The sequence below is a fragment of the Emiliania huxleyi genome, assembly GCF_000372725.1.
Source record: "Emiliania huxleyi CCMP1516 chromosome Unknown EMIHUscaffold_19, whole genome shotgun sequence".
Taxonomy (NCBI): domain Eukaryota; phylum Haptophyta; order Isochrysidales; family Noelaerhabdaceae; genus Emiliania; species Emiliania huxleyi.
This window is the reverse complement of record NW_005200690.1, coordinates 1081260-1095044: the sequence shown is the minus strand read 5'-3', so window position 1 is coordinate 1095044 and position 13785 is coordinate 1081260. Positions and strand designations below refer to the sequence as shown.

Here is a 13785-nt window from a genome sequence, read left to right as displayed (position 1 = left end):
GTCGTGCTTGCGGCAGTGGCGATCAGCCGCGGGGGAGGGGGTGCCGGCGAGGGCGGCGGCGAGAGGAGAGAGGACGAGGGTGCGAGGACCTCGAGAGCCGAGTGATGTAATCCCCGCACCGGCTGGAGGAAAGAGAAAAGCGACGCAGGGAAAACCTAGCGGTCGGAGCACGCGAAATTCAATTATTAAATTCCTTTAACTTGCTCGTAAATTCTTTTTTTGGGCTCGGCAAAGAGCCCGAAATAAATAAAATAAATAAAACGGGCACGCCAAACGAGGGGTGGGAGAAGGACAGGGTCCCCACCTGCACGAGCAGGATCTTGTAAGGACGATCAGGGACACAGGGGAACGGGAGCGGGGAGCGCATCGCGACACGGAGGGGGGCTGGGCAGGCCCGAAAGAAAACGGACAAGCCCATCTTTTTTTCTTTTTTTGGCTGAGCCATGGTGGCGGCGAGCTTCAGCGACGAGGGCGGCGGCGTGGTGCTCTGCACCGCGTCCAACCTGGCGGAGCGCGAGGTGTACGAGCGTTTCAAGCAGGAGCAGGGCGAGGCGATCCAAGCGCTTGCCGACGACGCGAAGCTGCTCTTCCGGGTGACGGTGGACGACAACACGCCGCTCAAGCCCGGACAGAGCCACGCGCTTGTGTACGCGGGCGTGGCGCACACGGCGCGGCTGTCGCGGCTGCTAGAGGTCTTCAACGCACGCTACTGCAAGGGCGAGGGGCAGGAGGGCGCTTTCCTGCTGAGCAGCGGATACGCGATCAAGCCAAACGCGTCGTGCGGCAGCGTCTTTATGCGGCACGGCGATAGCGTCACCTTCCACTCCGTCGTCGACTTTACGCGCCTGGCGTACGCGTCATGACAACGGCCTGCTGCTGGCGTAAACTCCGAGACTATGTGTGCCTGTGTGACTGTTGCGTCCTCTCCCTCGCTCGCGTCTCTCGCGTCTCGGTGTCGGACTCTCTCTCGATCCTCTTGATTCTGTCTTCATTTTATCCATACCAGGCAACGTACAGGGCCTCTACTCCTCAGGTCTGTTCGGGCTTTTTTTTTCAGTGAGCGGCGCGGGCCCCCATGGCAGCTACGCGTGGCGGCGACGACGCGCTCTTCCGCGTAGGAAGGGTGGGAGGGAGGGAGGGTGGGGGTGCGGGGGAGGGAGGGAGGGAGGGTGGGGGTGCGGGGGAGGGAGGGAGGGAGGGTAAGAAAAGTATAAGCCACTCACATGGTCGGGTAATGTAAAGGAGAACCTATTAGCTCAAACTCGCTACAATTCCATGTCTCCGCCACCTCTAACAACTGTGCCGATGCCAGATCACACAGTGCGAAACTCTTCACCCTAAACCGCTGCTTGTACAATACCCACTCCTTGCTCGATTCCCGGAGAGCCTTTCCGAGACCTGACAGAGTCGGCTTCCACGTCGCATAAACCGTCTGGTGCTCCTTTGATAGCATTTCACCAATTCGCGCAACAAGGGCAGGGATTCTCTGCGAAATCATAGCCTCATTTTTTTGCAGGTCGATAACAATATGACAGTCTCCTCGGCTATTGGGCTCTCGATAGCCGCTCCGGGGCTGGCGAGGTACTCCCACGCCTCTCGGGGGTTTTGTCTGGCCGAGTCAACCCGAGAGAATATACCTACACCCGAGAGGCGTGCCTCGCCTCGTCAAGTCTGTGGGACGGCCGAGCCTCGTTCAAGGGGCGCGTGCGTGCGTCCCCCTCTCGACTACGTTTCACAGCCGGCGCGCGCGCCGGCGACGAATATGCGCGACTCGCCGCCGCGGCTCCGGGCCTCCAACGGCACGACCTACGCTCAACCACCGAGAGGCGCGCCGTCACACCACTCGCACAGCCTGCAGCGCAGCGCTGCGCCAGAGCTCGAGAGGGCCCGAGAAGGGTCCCAGATCTCCAGTAGCACACAATAGCACACGTAGCCACGCATACCCAACCATCCCCTGTCACCCCAGAGCAGATCCCGCCCGGTCTCGCGGTGGTCATCGGTGGTCATCACTCGTTCTCGCCCCCTGCCGCAGGCCCTCGGCAGACATCCTGGCGCGCGCCAGGGCATGTACCGAGCGACCGCAGCCCGCTCTGGCGCGCGCGTTCGGCGCCGATTGGTGCCCTAGTCGGACCGTGCAACGGACGCGCGCTCTGCGCGCCACACACGCACTTGCCCAGAGCTCTGCGCAGAGGCAGAGAGAGCGCGCGCGCCCTCCCCCCGGGCTGCTGCTGGCGCGCCGCGCGCGTGCGATCCCTCTCTCGCAGTCGGTGTTCGCCGGGCGAGTTTTACAGCTAAAAGACATGGACAGCACAAGACGCACACGCTGCTGTGGTCACCGACGGTCGTGTCCACATGCGCGCAATGGCGCAATGGTGGGCAGCGCCAACGCGCAGGACCATGTTTGCGCGCGACATGCACGCACGGGTGCGCAGGCAGGCGAGGCCATGCCAAAGACTGCCCTGGGAGTCGCGCGCGCGCGTCTCCAGCCGACCGGTACGGCGGCAAGAGCTTGACGGCTGTCGTGCCCGCAGCACGACAGCCGTCAAGCCGCGCAGTCGGGTGGACACGTGCGTCGGACTTTTTGCCAGCACCTCCACGAGTCTGTCCAGTGCACCCACTGGCCAGATGCCGGGCCTCGGAGGCTGAATCGAGCGCCGAGTCAGGCCGACCTGGCACTGCTGAGGCAGGTCACGCCTGCTGGGGCGAGCCTCGGCGAGACTGCGTCAGCTGTTCCCACAGCAGGCTGGAAGTACCTCGCCAGCTCCGGGGCCCAAAAACCTGTCAGCAGTTCACCTACGGGTATGTTCGTAAGAGCTACATACACTGAAAAACCGAATGTGTGAGTCTCGTGTGAGTCTGGGGGCGACACCGGATACTCCCTAACACACATATGACGCCCTCCGCGCCCGCCCGCATCTTCAGCTTCGAAGAATGCCTGTCGATCATCGCAGCGCTGCCGCACGAGATCGTCATCAAGGCGATGGCGGACGGCTTTGCAGCCTTCAGCAAAGGTGATGTCTCCGTCGCGCCGATTCAGACCCTCGGACAGCCGCCGCTCGCAAACTTTGTGGGCCACCCGGACGCGCAGGCGTGCATCAAGTCCGCATACGTCAACGGTGGCGCGGTTTTTGTCAGCAAGGTTGCCTCTGGCGGCGGCGGTCAAAACAGTGGCCTCGTGCTGGTTTTCTCCCAAATAACTTTCGCCCCGCTCGCAATCTTCTTGGATGGCGGCTACCTGACGGAGCTGCGCACAGCGGCGGCCGGAGCCCTCGCAGCCAAGGAGTTCGCTCCGAGCTCTCTCTCGCATATCGCCGTCATTGGCTGCGGCATTCAGGCGCGCTGGCAGCTCCGCTTGCTGAAGTCGGTCGTGGCCTGCCGCAAGGTGGTGTGCTATGCCCGCCGGCCCGAGCAGGCGGCCGGTCTTGTGGACGAGCTTGGCCGCGAGGGCTGGGAAATGAGCGCAGCGTCCTCAATTGCCGCCGCGTGCGATGGCGCCGGTCTCATCATCACCGTCACCCCTGCGCGCGAGCCGCTTCTACAACGCGCATTCGTTGCGAGTGGCGACGTCCTCATCACCGCGGTCGGCGCGGACTCTCCGGGCAAGCAGGAGCTGGACCCGGCCCTGGTGACGAGCGCGCGCCTGTGCGTGGCCGACTCGACTGCGCAGTGCGTCGAGCGCGGTGAGCTGCAGCACGCAGTCAAGTCAGGAGGGCTCGACGTGGCGGGGATTGTGGAGGTGGGCCAGTGGCTTGCGAGCTCTGCAGCTCGCGCCCGACCGCCCGGCCTTATCATCTTTGACAGCACGGGCGTGGCAGTGCAGGACGCTAAGATCGCCGAGCTCGCTCTCAAGGCCGCACCGGGATCGGCACTGTGAGGGAGGGGGCGTGATTCTTTGCCGCGCGCCTTGGTGAGCCGCGCCGGAACCCGCGGTTGGGCTTTGGCCTCCATGGAGGGCGCCACGCACACCTGCTGGTCCGCACGCGGAGAGAGACAGAGTCGGCCCCCGAGAGTTACTCGCGCAGGAAGAGAGTTGTTGCCACACATGCGCCATTATGGGTGATGCTCTGATAAACCCTCCGGATCTTCGACAAAGGTCGGATATTTCTTGTTTCAAAGTGCAAGGTGTGAATAAGAGGTTTATGATAGGGCTACTACGACGAACTATGCGGCAATCGACTGGGCGCCTGGCGCCCGACCACCCCCGCGCAAAGACCTCGTAGTAGCCCTCCCCGTAACCGACTTGGCCGGACTTGTCCAGGCCCTGAGCCCTGGTCTGACAGCCTGACAGCAAACCCCGGACAGCGCCTGACAGTGCCCGACAGCCTGACAGCGCTGACAGCACTTTCTCCGACAGTCTGACAGCACGTCTCTGACAGCCTGACAGCAGAGCCTGACATCAGAGGCGTCCCGTCGCTGTCAGGCCCTAACGTGACAGCCTGACAGCTGCCCGACAGCCCGACAGCACACAGCGGCCTGACAGCAGCGCTGACAGCCCGACAGCCCGACCAGCCCGACAGCAGCACAGACCGTACTCAGGCCGTGCAGCCTCTTTCGTGTGTCCCATGAGGGTATAGCAAAACTATTACATGCAAAGACATGTGTATGTGGTCCGCGCCTTCGATTCTGTGGAGTCCGCGCCAACCTCTGTGCACAGACCGGCTTCTTCAAGCAGCCGTGCTTGCACTTTCCTCTGGCTGACACCTATGTCCAGGGTGGCGCGTTGCTGGAGGAGCCGGGAGAGAAGGAGGATGATCCAAACGGCACACCCGATGCTGAGCCGGCCGAGATGACCGCCATGGGCGCACAGGATGCTGCAGATGCCGAGGCCGTGCTGAACCAGCTGATGCGGACGGGGGCCAACGTGGCGCCTCCAACCGGCGGCGAGGAGGGCAGCAGCGCAGAGTTTTTTGAGGAGATCCGTAAGCTGCTGGCAGATTTCAACGTCTCCATCCAGGAGGAGTCAAAGGATCGCAAGCTCCGCTTCCACGTCAAGCGGCTCATCAAGTCCCATCAGCAGCGAGGCGAGGATGTGGATGAGGAGCTCGACTTCTACATGGATGATGATGACGGTGACTACGCCCTTGCTGCCTGTCACACACACACATAAGACGTGCATTCTCATCTCTCCCTCTTCTCTTTCTCTCCGCAGTTGCGGTGCTCTTCACCATGGAGGACAGCTCCAAGGTCTTTGCCATTGGCAACATCGAGCAGGTGGCCCCGTCGCCGACGGCACGGTAGACGCGCGCCGCGCCACTGGCAGCTCGAGCGCAGAGTACCTGCGCCAGCTCTCGATGAGTCAGCGCAGCAACGGGGTCTTCATCAACGACCCCAAGGGCCTCTTTATCCTCCGGTGGTACCGTGAGGTGAAGGGTGACGGGACCCCCCCAGACGGCCCGCGCTACCAGAACAGAGCGGCCTGCAAGTACTACAAGCTGACGAGCGACAACGATGGGGAGGCCTTCCGCTGGACCAGCAACTACCAGATCATCAGCAAGGTGTACCTGAAGAAGCACTCCCCCCTGCCTCTCTGCTATTCTCTCAGTGCGGCAGACAAGAAGATGGTGACGTCCACCATGAAGAAGATGGTGGGACCGGAGGCAGAGTAGAGACTAGAGTATGTGCAGCAGAGTCCTGCTGGTCTCCTCTTGATAATGTCATAAGTGTGGCTGGTGTGTGTCAGAGCCTGACAGCACCCCGACAGCACCACCTGACAGCACCTGACAGCAACAGCCCAACGTCTGACAGCAGCAGCAGCCTGACAGCTCTGACAGCTCCGACAGCGTCTGACAGCAACACCCGACAGCTCCGACAGCACCCGACAGCTACAGATCCCCTCTGATGTCAGACACGCACCCGACAGCACCCGACAGCACTGACAGCACCCGACAGCTGGTCTGACAGAGGCACCTGACAGTGCCTGACAGCTGCCCGACAGCCCGACAGATCACCTGACAGCACCTGACAGCCTGACAGCCAGGGCTCAGTCCAGGCCGCTGTCGCCGCGCAGATCGGCGCAGCAGTCGCTCGAGGCACGAGGGGCTCTACTGGCTGGCGGTGCTCAAGGGGAAGGCGTACACGCTGGCCGAGGACACGGTCGTCAACACCGACACCATCCCCGCGGGCTATCTCGTGGTCAAGGCGCAGTGGCTCAGGCTCGAGCAACGCGAGTGCGAGGGCAAGCTTCGCTCCTACACGCTGCTCGAGGCCGAGACGCTCATCATCGTGAATCACATGGTGCGGCTGGCGGCTTGCGCTTCTCGCCCGGCCCGGGCGGCCCTGCGGACCGCCAGCTGAGGAGCGCGCGCGAGAAGCTCTATTATATTGGCCTACAGACGCATTACTCGCTCGAGGCGTGCTGCAGGCAGTGAAGACCAGTCTTATTGAGCTTGTTTGGAGGCGTCGATTTGTGCAAAAATGTGTGTTAGAGAGCGCTAGATGGCAAAATTTTCTTCGCCTCCGGCGGGGCCGCTCGCCGCGGGGCTAGAGAGTGACTTTTGTCGATGTCGGCTAGAAGTGCTGCACGTTTTTCAGAATTTCACCCTTATGTGTGTTTGTTCTGGTTCTTTCTCTCACCTCTCTCTCCTCGCAAATAATAAAAAGAGAAATCAAGCGTCCCCGCCCGTGGCCCGAGATAAACTCGACACGGGCGGGGACCTGCTCCTTTTTACCCATCTCACATTAGAGGTGTCCGTTTTTTTATTTATTTATCTAAACTCGACACACACAAATGCTCGACACACACACACACCTCACACACGGATTCTCGATTGTAACCAGACCCCCACCAATGTGCGCTGGATTAACGCAGAGACCATGGCCATGAGCGGGGAGGACCAGCTCCTTTTTTGCCCATCTCTACTACTGAGATATCCGTTTTCATTTCATTTTGTTTCAGTTAGGCGGCTCGCCACCCTGTCCAGGCCTAGCAGCCTAGGACTGAACGACGATCACTGTCGGCTTCCCGCTGGGTCGCCTCTCGGCTGAGCTGCTCAAACCACGCGGACTGTTCGCGATACCGGGATATCATGACGAACCCAAAAACGCACATTCCGACCGTCGAGTAGACCACGATGAAGGGTCCACTTGTCTCGACAATGAAGAGGAGCATCTCAAGCATCGCGAGGCTCATGCCGGCGACAAAGATGACGACTGGCCAGCCGAGGTAGGCTGAGTGATCGACGATGTACCGCTCGAACTCTTCGGGCGTTCCAAGCTTCTTGATGACCATGCATATCAGCACGGAGTCGAGGACGGAGGCGAGCATCAGAGCAATCGAGGTGACTCCGGTAACAGAAGCTCCTGCTTGGTACCACGAGGTTGCGTCCGAGTAGTCGAGCTCGACCAGCACTGTCAGGGCCGCGCCGACCATCAGGGCGGCGATGATGGCGAGATTGCCGTAGTATCCGCTCATTCGGTCATGAGCAACGGTCGTGCCGTTTTCACGCAGCAAGCGCAGCCAGGCGGACGAGATCTTTTCGCGCGAAATCTGGTCGACGATCTGACCGATGCCCTCATCTGTGATCTGGTCGACAAGCAGCTTGTGGGCTGGCTCCTCGCCCGTGCTGGGCATTCGCGGCGAGCCTAACCGCCACGACGGAAGTCGAGCACGCAGCAAGTCCGCCGACGCCGGGGGTGGAGGACGTGCGTTGTTCTCCGTTTTCTTTTGAGCTAGCCTTCGATGTATTGTTACGAAACAAAAGCAAGGCGGACATGGGGCGATGTTGTGCGATGTGCGATGCTCCCCATAAAGAAACCACACTGAAGGTGCGCCTGGCGACATAGAGCCGATTTGAGTTGTTCTCGAATGCCGGAATTCCGCGATGTGCATCTTGATCTTGATCTGGATCTTCATCTTGATCTTGATCTTCGATCGTCGGCGGTCTCGCGACGGCGGCGCCCACAGCCGCCGAGCGGGCCAGTTCATCCCCGCACACGGCCCTGGAGTCTTGCGCGGTCGATACACGCGCTCGGAGCCGCGGCGGTGGCGACCCGCGGTGCGCCGGCCGATCGGCGGGATCCACTCGCACACCCTGAACCTCCTACGCGCCGCCCGTGCAGGGGCTGCGCTCTCTCGGCGGGCGGGCTGGTGCCGGCCGGGACCGACCGCGCTGGGCAGGGACCGGCCGCGTCGTCCGCTCCGCGGCCGCTGCAGCATTGCCGGGATCGGCGAGCGCTCCTGCGAGGCGCCTCTGCCGCTCTCATTCTCGAGGTGGGCGGCCGGCGAGTCGTCGCCAATCGCCCGCGTCTTTGTGGCCGCGGGTCTCATTGCGGAGCGCGCGTATGCGGCACGAGGCAGACTTTCTCGGATGGTCCCGCCTGGGGTTCGGCCCGTGTGTGCGCGGCGGCACGCGAAAAGATAGGGTGCGCAAGCACATATCACACGTCTCAATCGGGTCTCGTAGTCTTTGGACAAACATAGTGTGCGTAAAACAGGGACACGTTCCCACAGACGCATGCAACAGAGTGGGACGGAGGCACACCTCTCGCCTCTCGCGGCGCTCGCAGACCTAGCTGGTCCTGTACGAGCGCGGCACATACACATGCGAGATACCCGGGTACGTCCCACAAACGAGCGGGGACAGAAAGGAAACCCACAAATGCCGGTACAGAGCATACGCGGGCGCATGCACGCGCGCGGCGAACGTTCAGGGGCAGAGGACGCCCGCCCTGTGCGGAGGGCGGGCGCACGCGGTGAGCCCCCGCTCCACCGTTGGAGCCGGAGCTCGTCCCGCACATGCTGCACGGTGAGTCAGGCGCCCATCGGCGGCGGCCCGGCAGGGGGGCGCGGACCCAGCGGCGTGGGCGGGCGGCGGGGGGGCGGAGGCCGCGGAGGTCCGGGCGGCGGCCCGTGTGGCGGCTGCGGCAGCGTGCTGAGGATAGGCCCTGTGCCTCTGTGTTCGTGCGTCGCCCATCTGTGCCATCTCTCCTGGAACTCTATTTATTCATTAATTACCCGTCCCGTCCCTAGGGAAAAAAGAGGCGGGCGCATTGTTTGGGCTTCCTAGGCCGATGGCCGTGGGCGCATTGTTTGGGCTTCCTAGGCCGATGGCCGTGTGTGCTGCCGTTGATCGCCGAGTGGCCTCTAGCGCCGCCGGAGTGTGCCTCACACGCACCGCCACCGGTGCCGAACCCAGCCGCACGTGAGTGAGCGAGAGCAGAGCGAGAGGCGAAGCAGACAGAGAGGCCGGGCGGTGCACTGGCGGGTGGAACTCTCGCGGGCCGACCCTCTCACACAGACAGACTCGCAGACCAGAGACACACGGGAAGGCAGCAAAATGGCGCACACTGACAGAGAGAGAGAGAGAGAGGGAGGGAGAGAGGGAGCGGGAGGGAGAGAGGGAGAGAGGGAGAGAGGGAGGGAGACAGAGAGAGAGATGAACGTGAGAGAGATCCCACCACAGTCCACACACACACGACGGTACAAATACGGGCAAGGCATTTCTAGGCCTCCGTCGGTTTATGAAAATTCGGTTTTGTGTGGGCTTGTGTGGTGCTCTGCTAGGGAGGTCAAATGGATCGACGGGTGCGTCGTCTCGGCATGAGCAGCATTCGCCTGCGCAGTGGTTGGGAGGGGGGGGGGGGGGGGAGTCTCAGCAGGGGGCAGCAGGGACGGGCATTGGTAGGGAGACAGACCGAAGAGGACAGAGCCGAGTCACTCGAGTATGCGGCCACCCAGAGGAGCGAGACACGAGACGCCGCCAGCCGGAGCCGAGCCACAGCCGAGCCGCGAGGGAGTTGGTGCACTGGAGCCGCGAGCGAGTTGGTTCACCGCGGGCGGCTGCCGAACTCCACGTAGCGTCATCACTCCCAGGGAGCGGACACACCGAGACGGCGGCACACCCGCACAGGTGCCACACCCATCTGCCATTAAACAGTCGCTCTCCACGTACGCCGGCACGCCTCGCACATCCCTATCATTGAAAGTAGCAGAGGGGTCGGACCACACGCTCTCCGAATGGGATTTTCTGCCCTGCCGCCTGTCGCGGCCCCGCCTGCCTCCCGGGGCCCGCCCGGCCGTGCCATCCGCCGCCGGACCGCCCGGCGGGTCCAACCCGAAGCGGGCGACCGGCCGTTCGCACCGCTCGGCCGGCGGGGCGAGCCCCGCGGCCCTCGATCGCTCGCCCCGGGACGTGGCCCGACCGGCCCACGCGCACGTCCTGGCCTCTACCGCCGCTTTCGGCGGCGCAATTTGCGCCTTCATCGCTCTCTGGATCCTCCTGGCACCCATCGGACTCTTCCCGACGGTCGGCGGCACCCACTCCGTGCACTTTGAGTCAGACTCGCTCTTCGGCAGGCACGCTCTTCGGCAAAAAGTCGCCGCCGGCCGTTCACGCCGAGCCAGCCAGTTGCCGGCTCGCACGGCAGCCTCTTCCTCTCGACCAGCCTCAACTTCGACACGGTCATCATTTTGTCGCTGCGTGCTCGTGGCGAGCCGGGCGGCGGTCAAAGTTTGCCCAGACGAGCGCCAGGCGATAGCAAGGTCTCTGTTCGCCCTGTGCATGTCAGGCCAGGCTGCAGCGGGGCACTACCATCGTGCTACGCTGTTGCAGCCTGACCTTTCCCACTGTGCACAGCCGCCAGAGCACCACCACCGCCCGGCATCGTGTCACGGCGAGCTCCTTCTGCACCCGTTCGCGAGGCTCTCGCGCTGGCACACTTCGGCCTTCCGCTGCTCGCGTTCGGCGAGCTCTTCTCCGCACTCCTGCCACGGTGCCGTCACCACACACCTTCTGGCCGGCCTGAGCCATGCGGACTCGACCTCTCTCCCTCTCTGGAGCACGCCACGGGCCGCGACGGCTGCTGGCAGCCGGCCGGCGTGAGGAGGCAGTTTGCCGGCACAGTCGAGCTGGAGTATCCGCTTCTTGATGCTTCTGCGGTCAAGCTCGACCTTATGTGACATGATATGCCACAATAATGCATGCTCTCACCCCTCAAAGTGTCGAAGTTTACCGGTGACTCTCCGGTGGCCCGATAGTACCGTGTGCCTTTCTTCAAACGAACGCGCTTCGAGGTTCGACAATCGCTAAGCTGCTTATGGGGCACCGCTGCGACTCCCTTGGGGATGCCTGAGGCCACCCCAAGCACTCCCTAAGCCTTACGTGGACGATTTCAACCCTACTCTGTGTTTGTTCGTCTACGCACATTAGCAACTTTGTGCTCATGTCAACGCCACGCCAGCGCTAGCCCATTCAACCCCGCCCCATTGGGGGCGGGGCCCGTCAAGGGCCTCACTCTAGTGCACATTCATTCTTGGTCCGGGAAGGGGTTCACGGCCGGCAGCTACTGCCCACACAAGGGAGTTCGCGGCGGGTCCATGTCCGCCCCTCCCGCCCTGACCGTGTTGAAAGTGGCACTGCTCAGGTCAGCTTCTGATTGGTCCGACTGGCTCCATCCTGACCTCAACGCCCTGACGAACTCACAAGCGATCCCACTGGGAGCTCGCCCGTCACGCAGCCACTGCGGCGCAGAGACGAGGTGTGCTCTACCAATTGGTTGTGGACGGATGGATGTTGCGCATATTCAGTACCAGCGGCGAGAGGCCGAAGCGAGACTGTCGCCGAAGTGCGACCGAGGGACGTTTGCGGACGGTCGAACTTCTTTTCTACCCCGGACTACCTGGCGCTCGAACTTCTTTTTCGCACAACACTAGGGACTTTGATGTACTCATTCCTGTGTTCTGCCGCAGGGATCCCTAGACGGCTCGGAGCTCTAACCCACCACTCTTCCCGGTTCTTTTCGAGCACCATGTTCGCGGTTCTGGCGCTGCTGTCGCTCGCTGGCGTGCTCGCCGCCGGCCTGGCCCTTGCGTCCGCGCGGCGTTCGCCCGCCCGCGCTTCGCGTCGCACGCAGTCCCTGCTGCCGCTCCTCCACCCGTCGGACGCGCCGCTGGGCTCGCCTCCGCTGGACTCGCCGCCGCCGTCGCCAACTGGCTTCGGCCCGCTCGGCTCCTCATCCGCGCTCTCAGATGACTTGCGCTGGCGGATTGTGTACAAGCGCCTCGTCTTTGACATGACCTTCGCCGAGATCGCGGACGACCTCCTCGTCTCAGAGAGTTCGGCGTGCGAGATCTGGAGACGCTTCGAGACGCCGCCGCACGACATCTCTTCGCACCAGGGCGAGCGGCTGAGCCCGGCAATCGTGCCGCCCGAGTTGCATCCGCAACTTCTGGACTGCCTGACCCAGTGCAACATGGAGGATAGCCTGAGCGACATCTGCAGTGCCTTCTACAACGTGACCGGCATCCGCATGAGCATCCCGACGATGTGCCAGACGCTGAAGCGGATGGGCATGACGCGCAAGCGGGCGCGCTATCCCTCACCTCCTCACCAGAGAGTGCACCTGGCCCTTTCCCCACACCCCCTCCCCTCCTCCCTGCCCACAGCTCTCCCTGCTGGTCGAGGCGTACGACGCGCGAAAGGCGCAAGACTTTGTGACCCACATTCTCAACAACTACAACCTCGAGCAGCTCATCTGGATCGACGAGTCGGCTGTGGACAAGCGGCTGCTCAACAAGTGCCCGAGCGGGAGCACAGCTCAGTCACCAACTTTCAACTCTCCTCCCGGACCCCACGTTTCTCCAACGTAGGCGCTACGGCTATGCGCTGCGCGGCCTGCGGGCCGACTCGAGCCGAGGCATCCTCGCGCGGGGCAAGCGCCACTCGATGCTGGGCTTCTTCGACGTCAACGTGGGCCACGTGGGCCACGTCACGGTCGAGGGGGGCTTTGACTCGGAGGCGTTTGCATCCGCGTGCACCGACCACTTGGTGAGGCTCGCCCCTCTAGATTTTTAAGACGGGTTCGCCCCACACGCCAGCCCTCAACCAACCAAGGCACCCTCCACCCGCCTGCAGATGCCGGTGATGAGCAAGTTCACGCAGTGCTTTGGCATGGAGCAGCGATCGGTCGTCATCATGGACAACTGCGGCATCCACCGAAACCAGCAGCTTCTGAACCTCTTCCACTCTCGCGGCTTCGTGGTCGAGTTCTTGCCCCCCTACAGCCCCAACGTCGCACCCCATGAGAAGTGCATCCGGCAGGTGAAGGACTCAGTGCGCGACTTTGAGAAGCAGCTGCGCGACGTCGACGCCCCGACGCTGATCGACTTTGGATGCTCGACCGTCACCGCCGAGGTCATGCGCTCGGCGCTGCGTGAGTGTGGCTATGTTTAAAAATCTTGTTTTTTGCCTTCTAAATAGCTGCTGGCCCTGCTCTCCGCGCGCGCCCGAACCTGCGAGTTTGCTATTTCCGTCCGTGGAGATGCGAGGTCCGCCCAATATGCCCTCCACCACCGATACGTATGATTTGTGAGTGTGTGTGTATCCGCGTACCGCGACGGCTACACGCGGACACGGTGAATGGAGACGTCACAAAACCCTCTGTTTTTAGACATTAGAGAGAGGGTCTTGCCCCCGGGGGACCCACTTGTGTGCCAACTCTCTCAGCACCCTCACTCTCGTTCTTTTACACCCGGCGCTGTGATGTCACTTCTAGCCGGATAGCCCTCCGGGTCATCCTGAGTGACCTTGCAGCCCGACGCCCACGAGGGGCGCTGCTGACGGGGGGAAGGGGAAAGTGTAGGGGTGCGGGGTAGGGCAGGGCGGGGCTGGGCAGGGCGGGGCGGGGCAGGGCGGGCGGGGCGGGGCAGGGCGGCGGGGCGGGGCGGTGCTGGGCAGGGCGGTGCTGGGCGGTGCGGTGCGGGGCGGGGCGGTGCTGGGCAGGGCGGTGCTGGGCAGGGCGGTGCTGGGCGGGGCGGGGCTGGGCAGGGCGGTGCTGGGCAGGGCGGTG

General features: G+C 62.9%; 3 protein-coding genes across 3 annotated transcripts; 2 read left to right on the top strand and 1 right to left on the bottom strand.

Annotated features, from left to right (window-relative positions):
* Positions 1–2890: 2890 nt before the first annotated feature.
* Positions 2891–3874, top strand: EMIHUDRAFT_203679 (hypothetical protein; the record flags this gene model as incomplete). The annotated part of the gene is made up of 1 exon (XM_005782555.1): positions 2891–3874. The coding sequence occupies one exon, from the start codon at positions 2891–2893 to the stop codon at positions 3872–3874; it is 984 nt and encodes a 327-aa protein (XP_005782612.1).
* Positions 3875–10502: 6628 nt separating this feature from the next.
* EMIHUDRAFT_309766 (hypothetical protein) lies at positions 10503–10900 on the bottom strand (the record flags this gene model as incomplete). The annotated part of the gene is made up of 2 exons (XM_005782554.1): positions 10503–10739; positions 10781–10900. 2 exons carry the CDS (start codon positions 10898–10900, stop codon positions 10503–10505), a joined length of 357 nt encoding a protein of 118 aa, XP_005782611.1.
* Positions 10901–11745: 845 nt separating this feature from the next.
* EMIHUDRAFT_99621 (hypothetical protein) lies at positions 11746–13169 on the top strand (the record flags this gene model as incomplete). The annotated part of the gene is made up of 4 exons (XM_005782553.1): positions 11746–12333; positions 12383–12513; positions 12587–12764; positions 12852–13169. 4 exons carry the CDS (start codon positions 11746–11748, stop codon positions 13167–13169), a joined length of 1215 nt encoding a protein of 404 aa, XP_005782610.1.
* Positions 13170–13785: the final 616 nt, after the last annotated feature.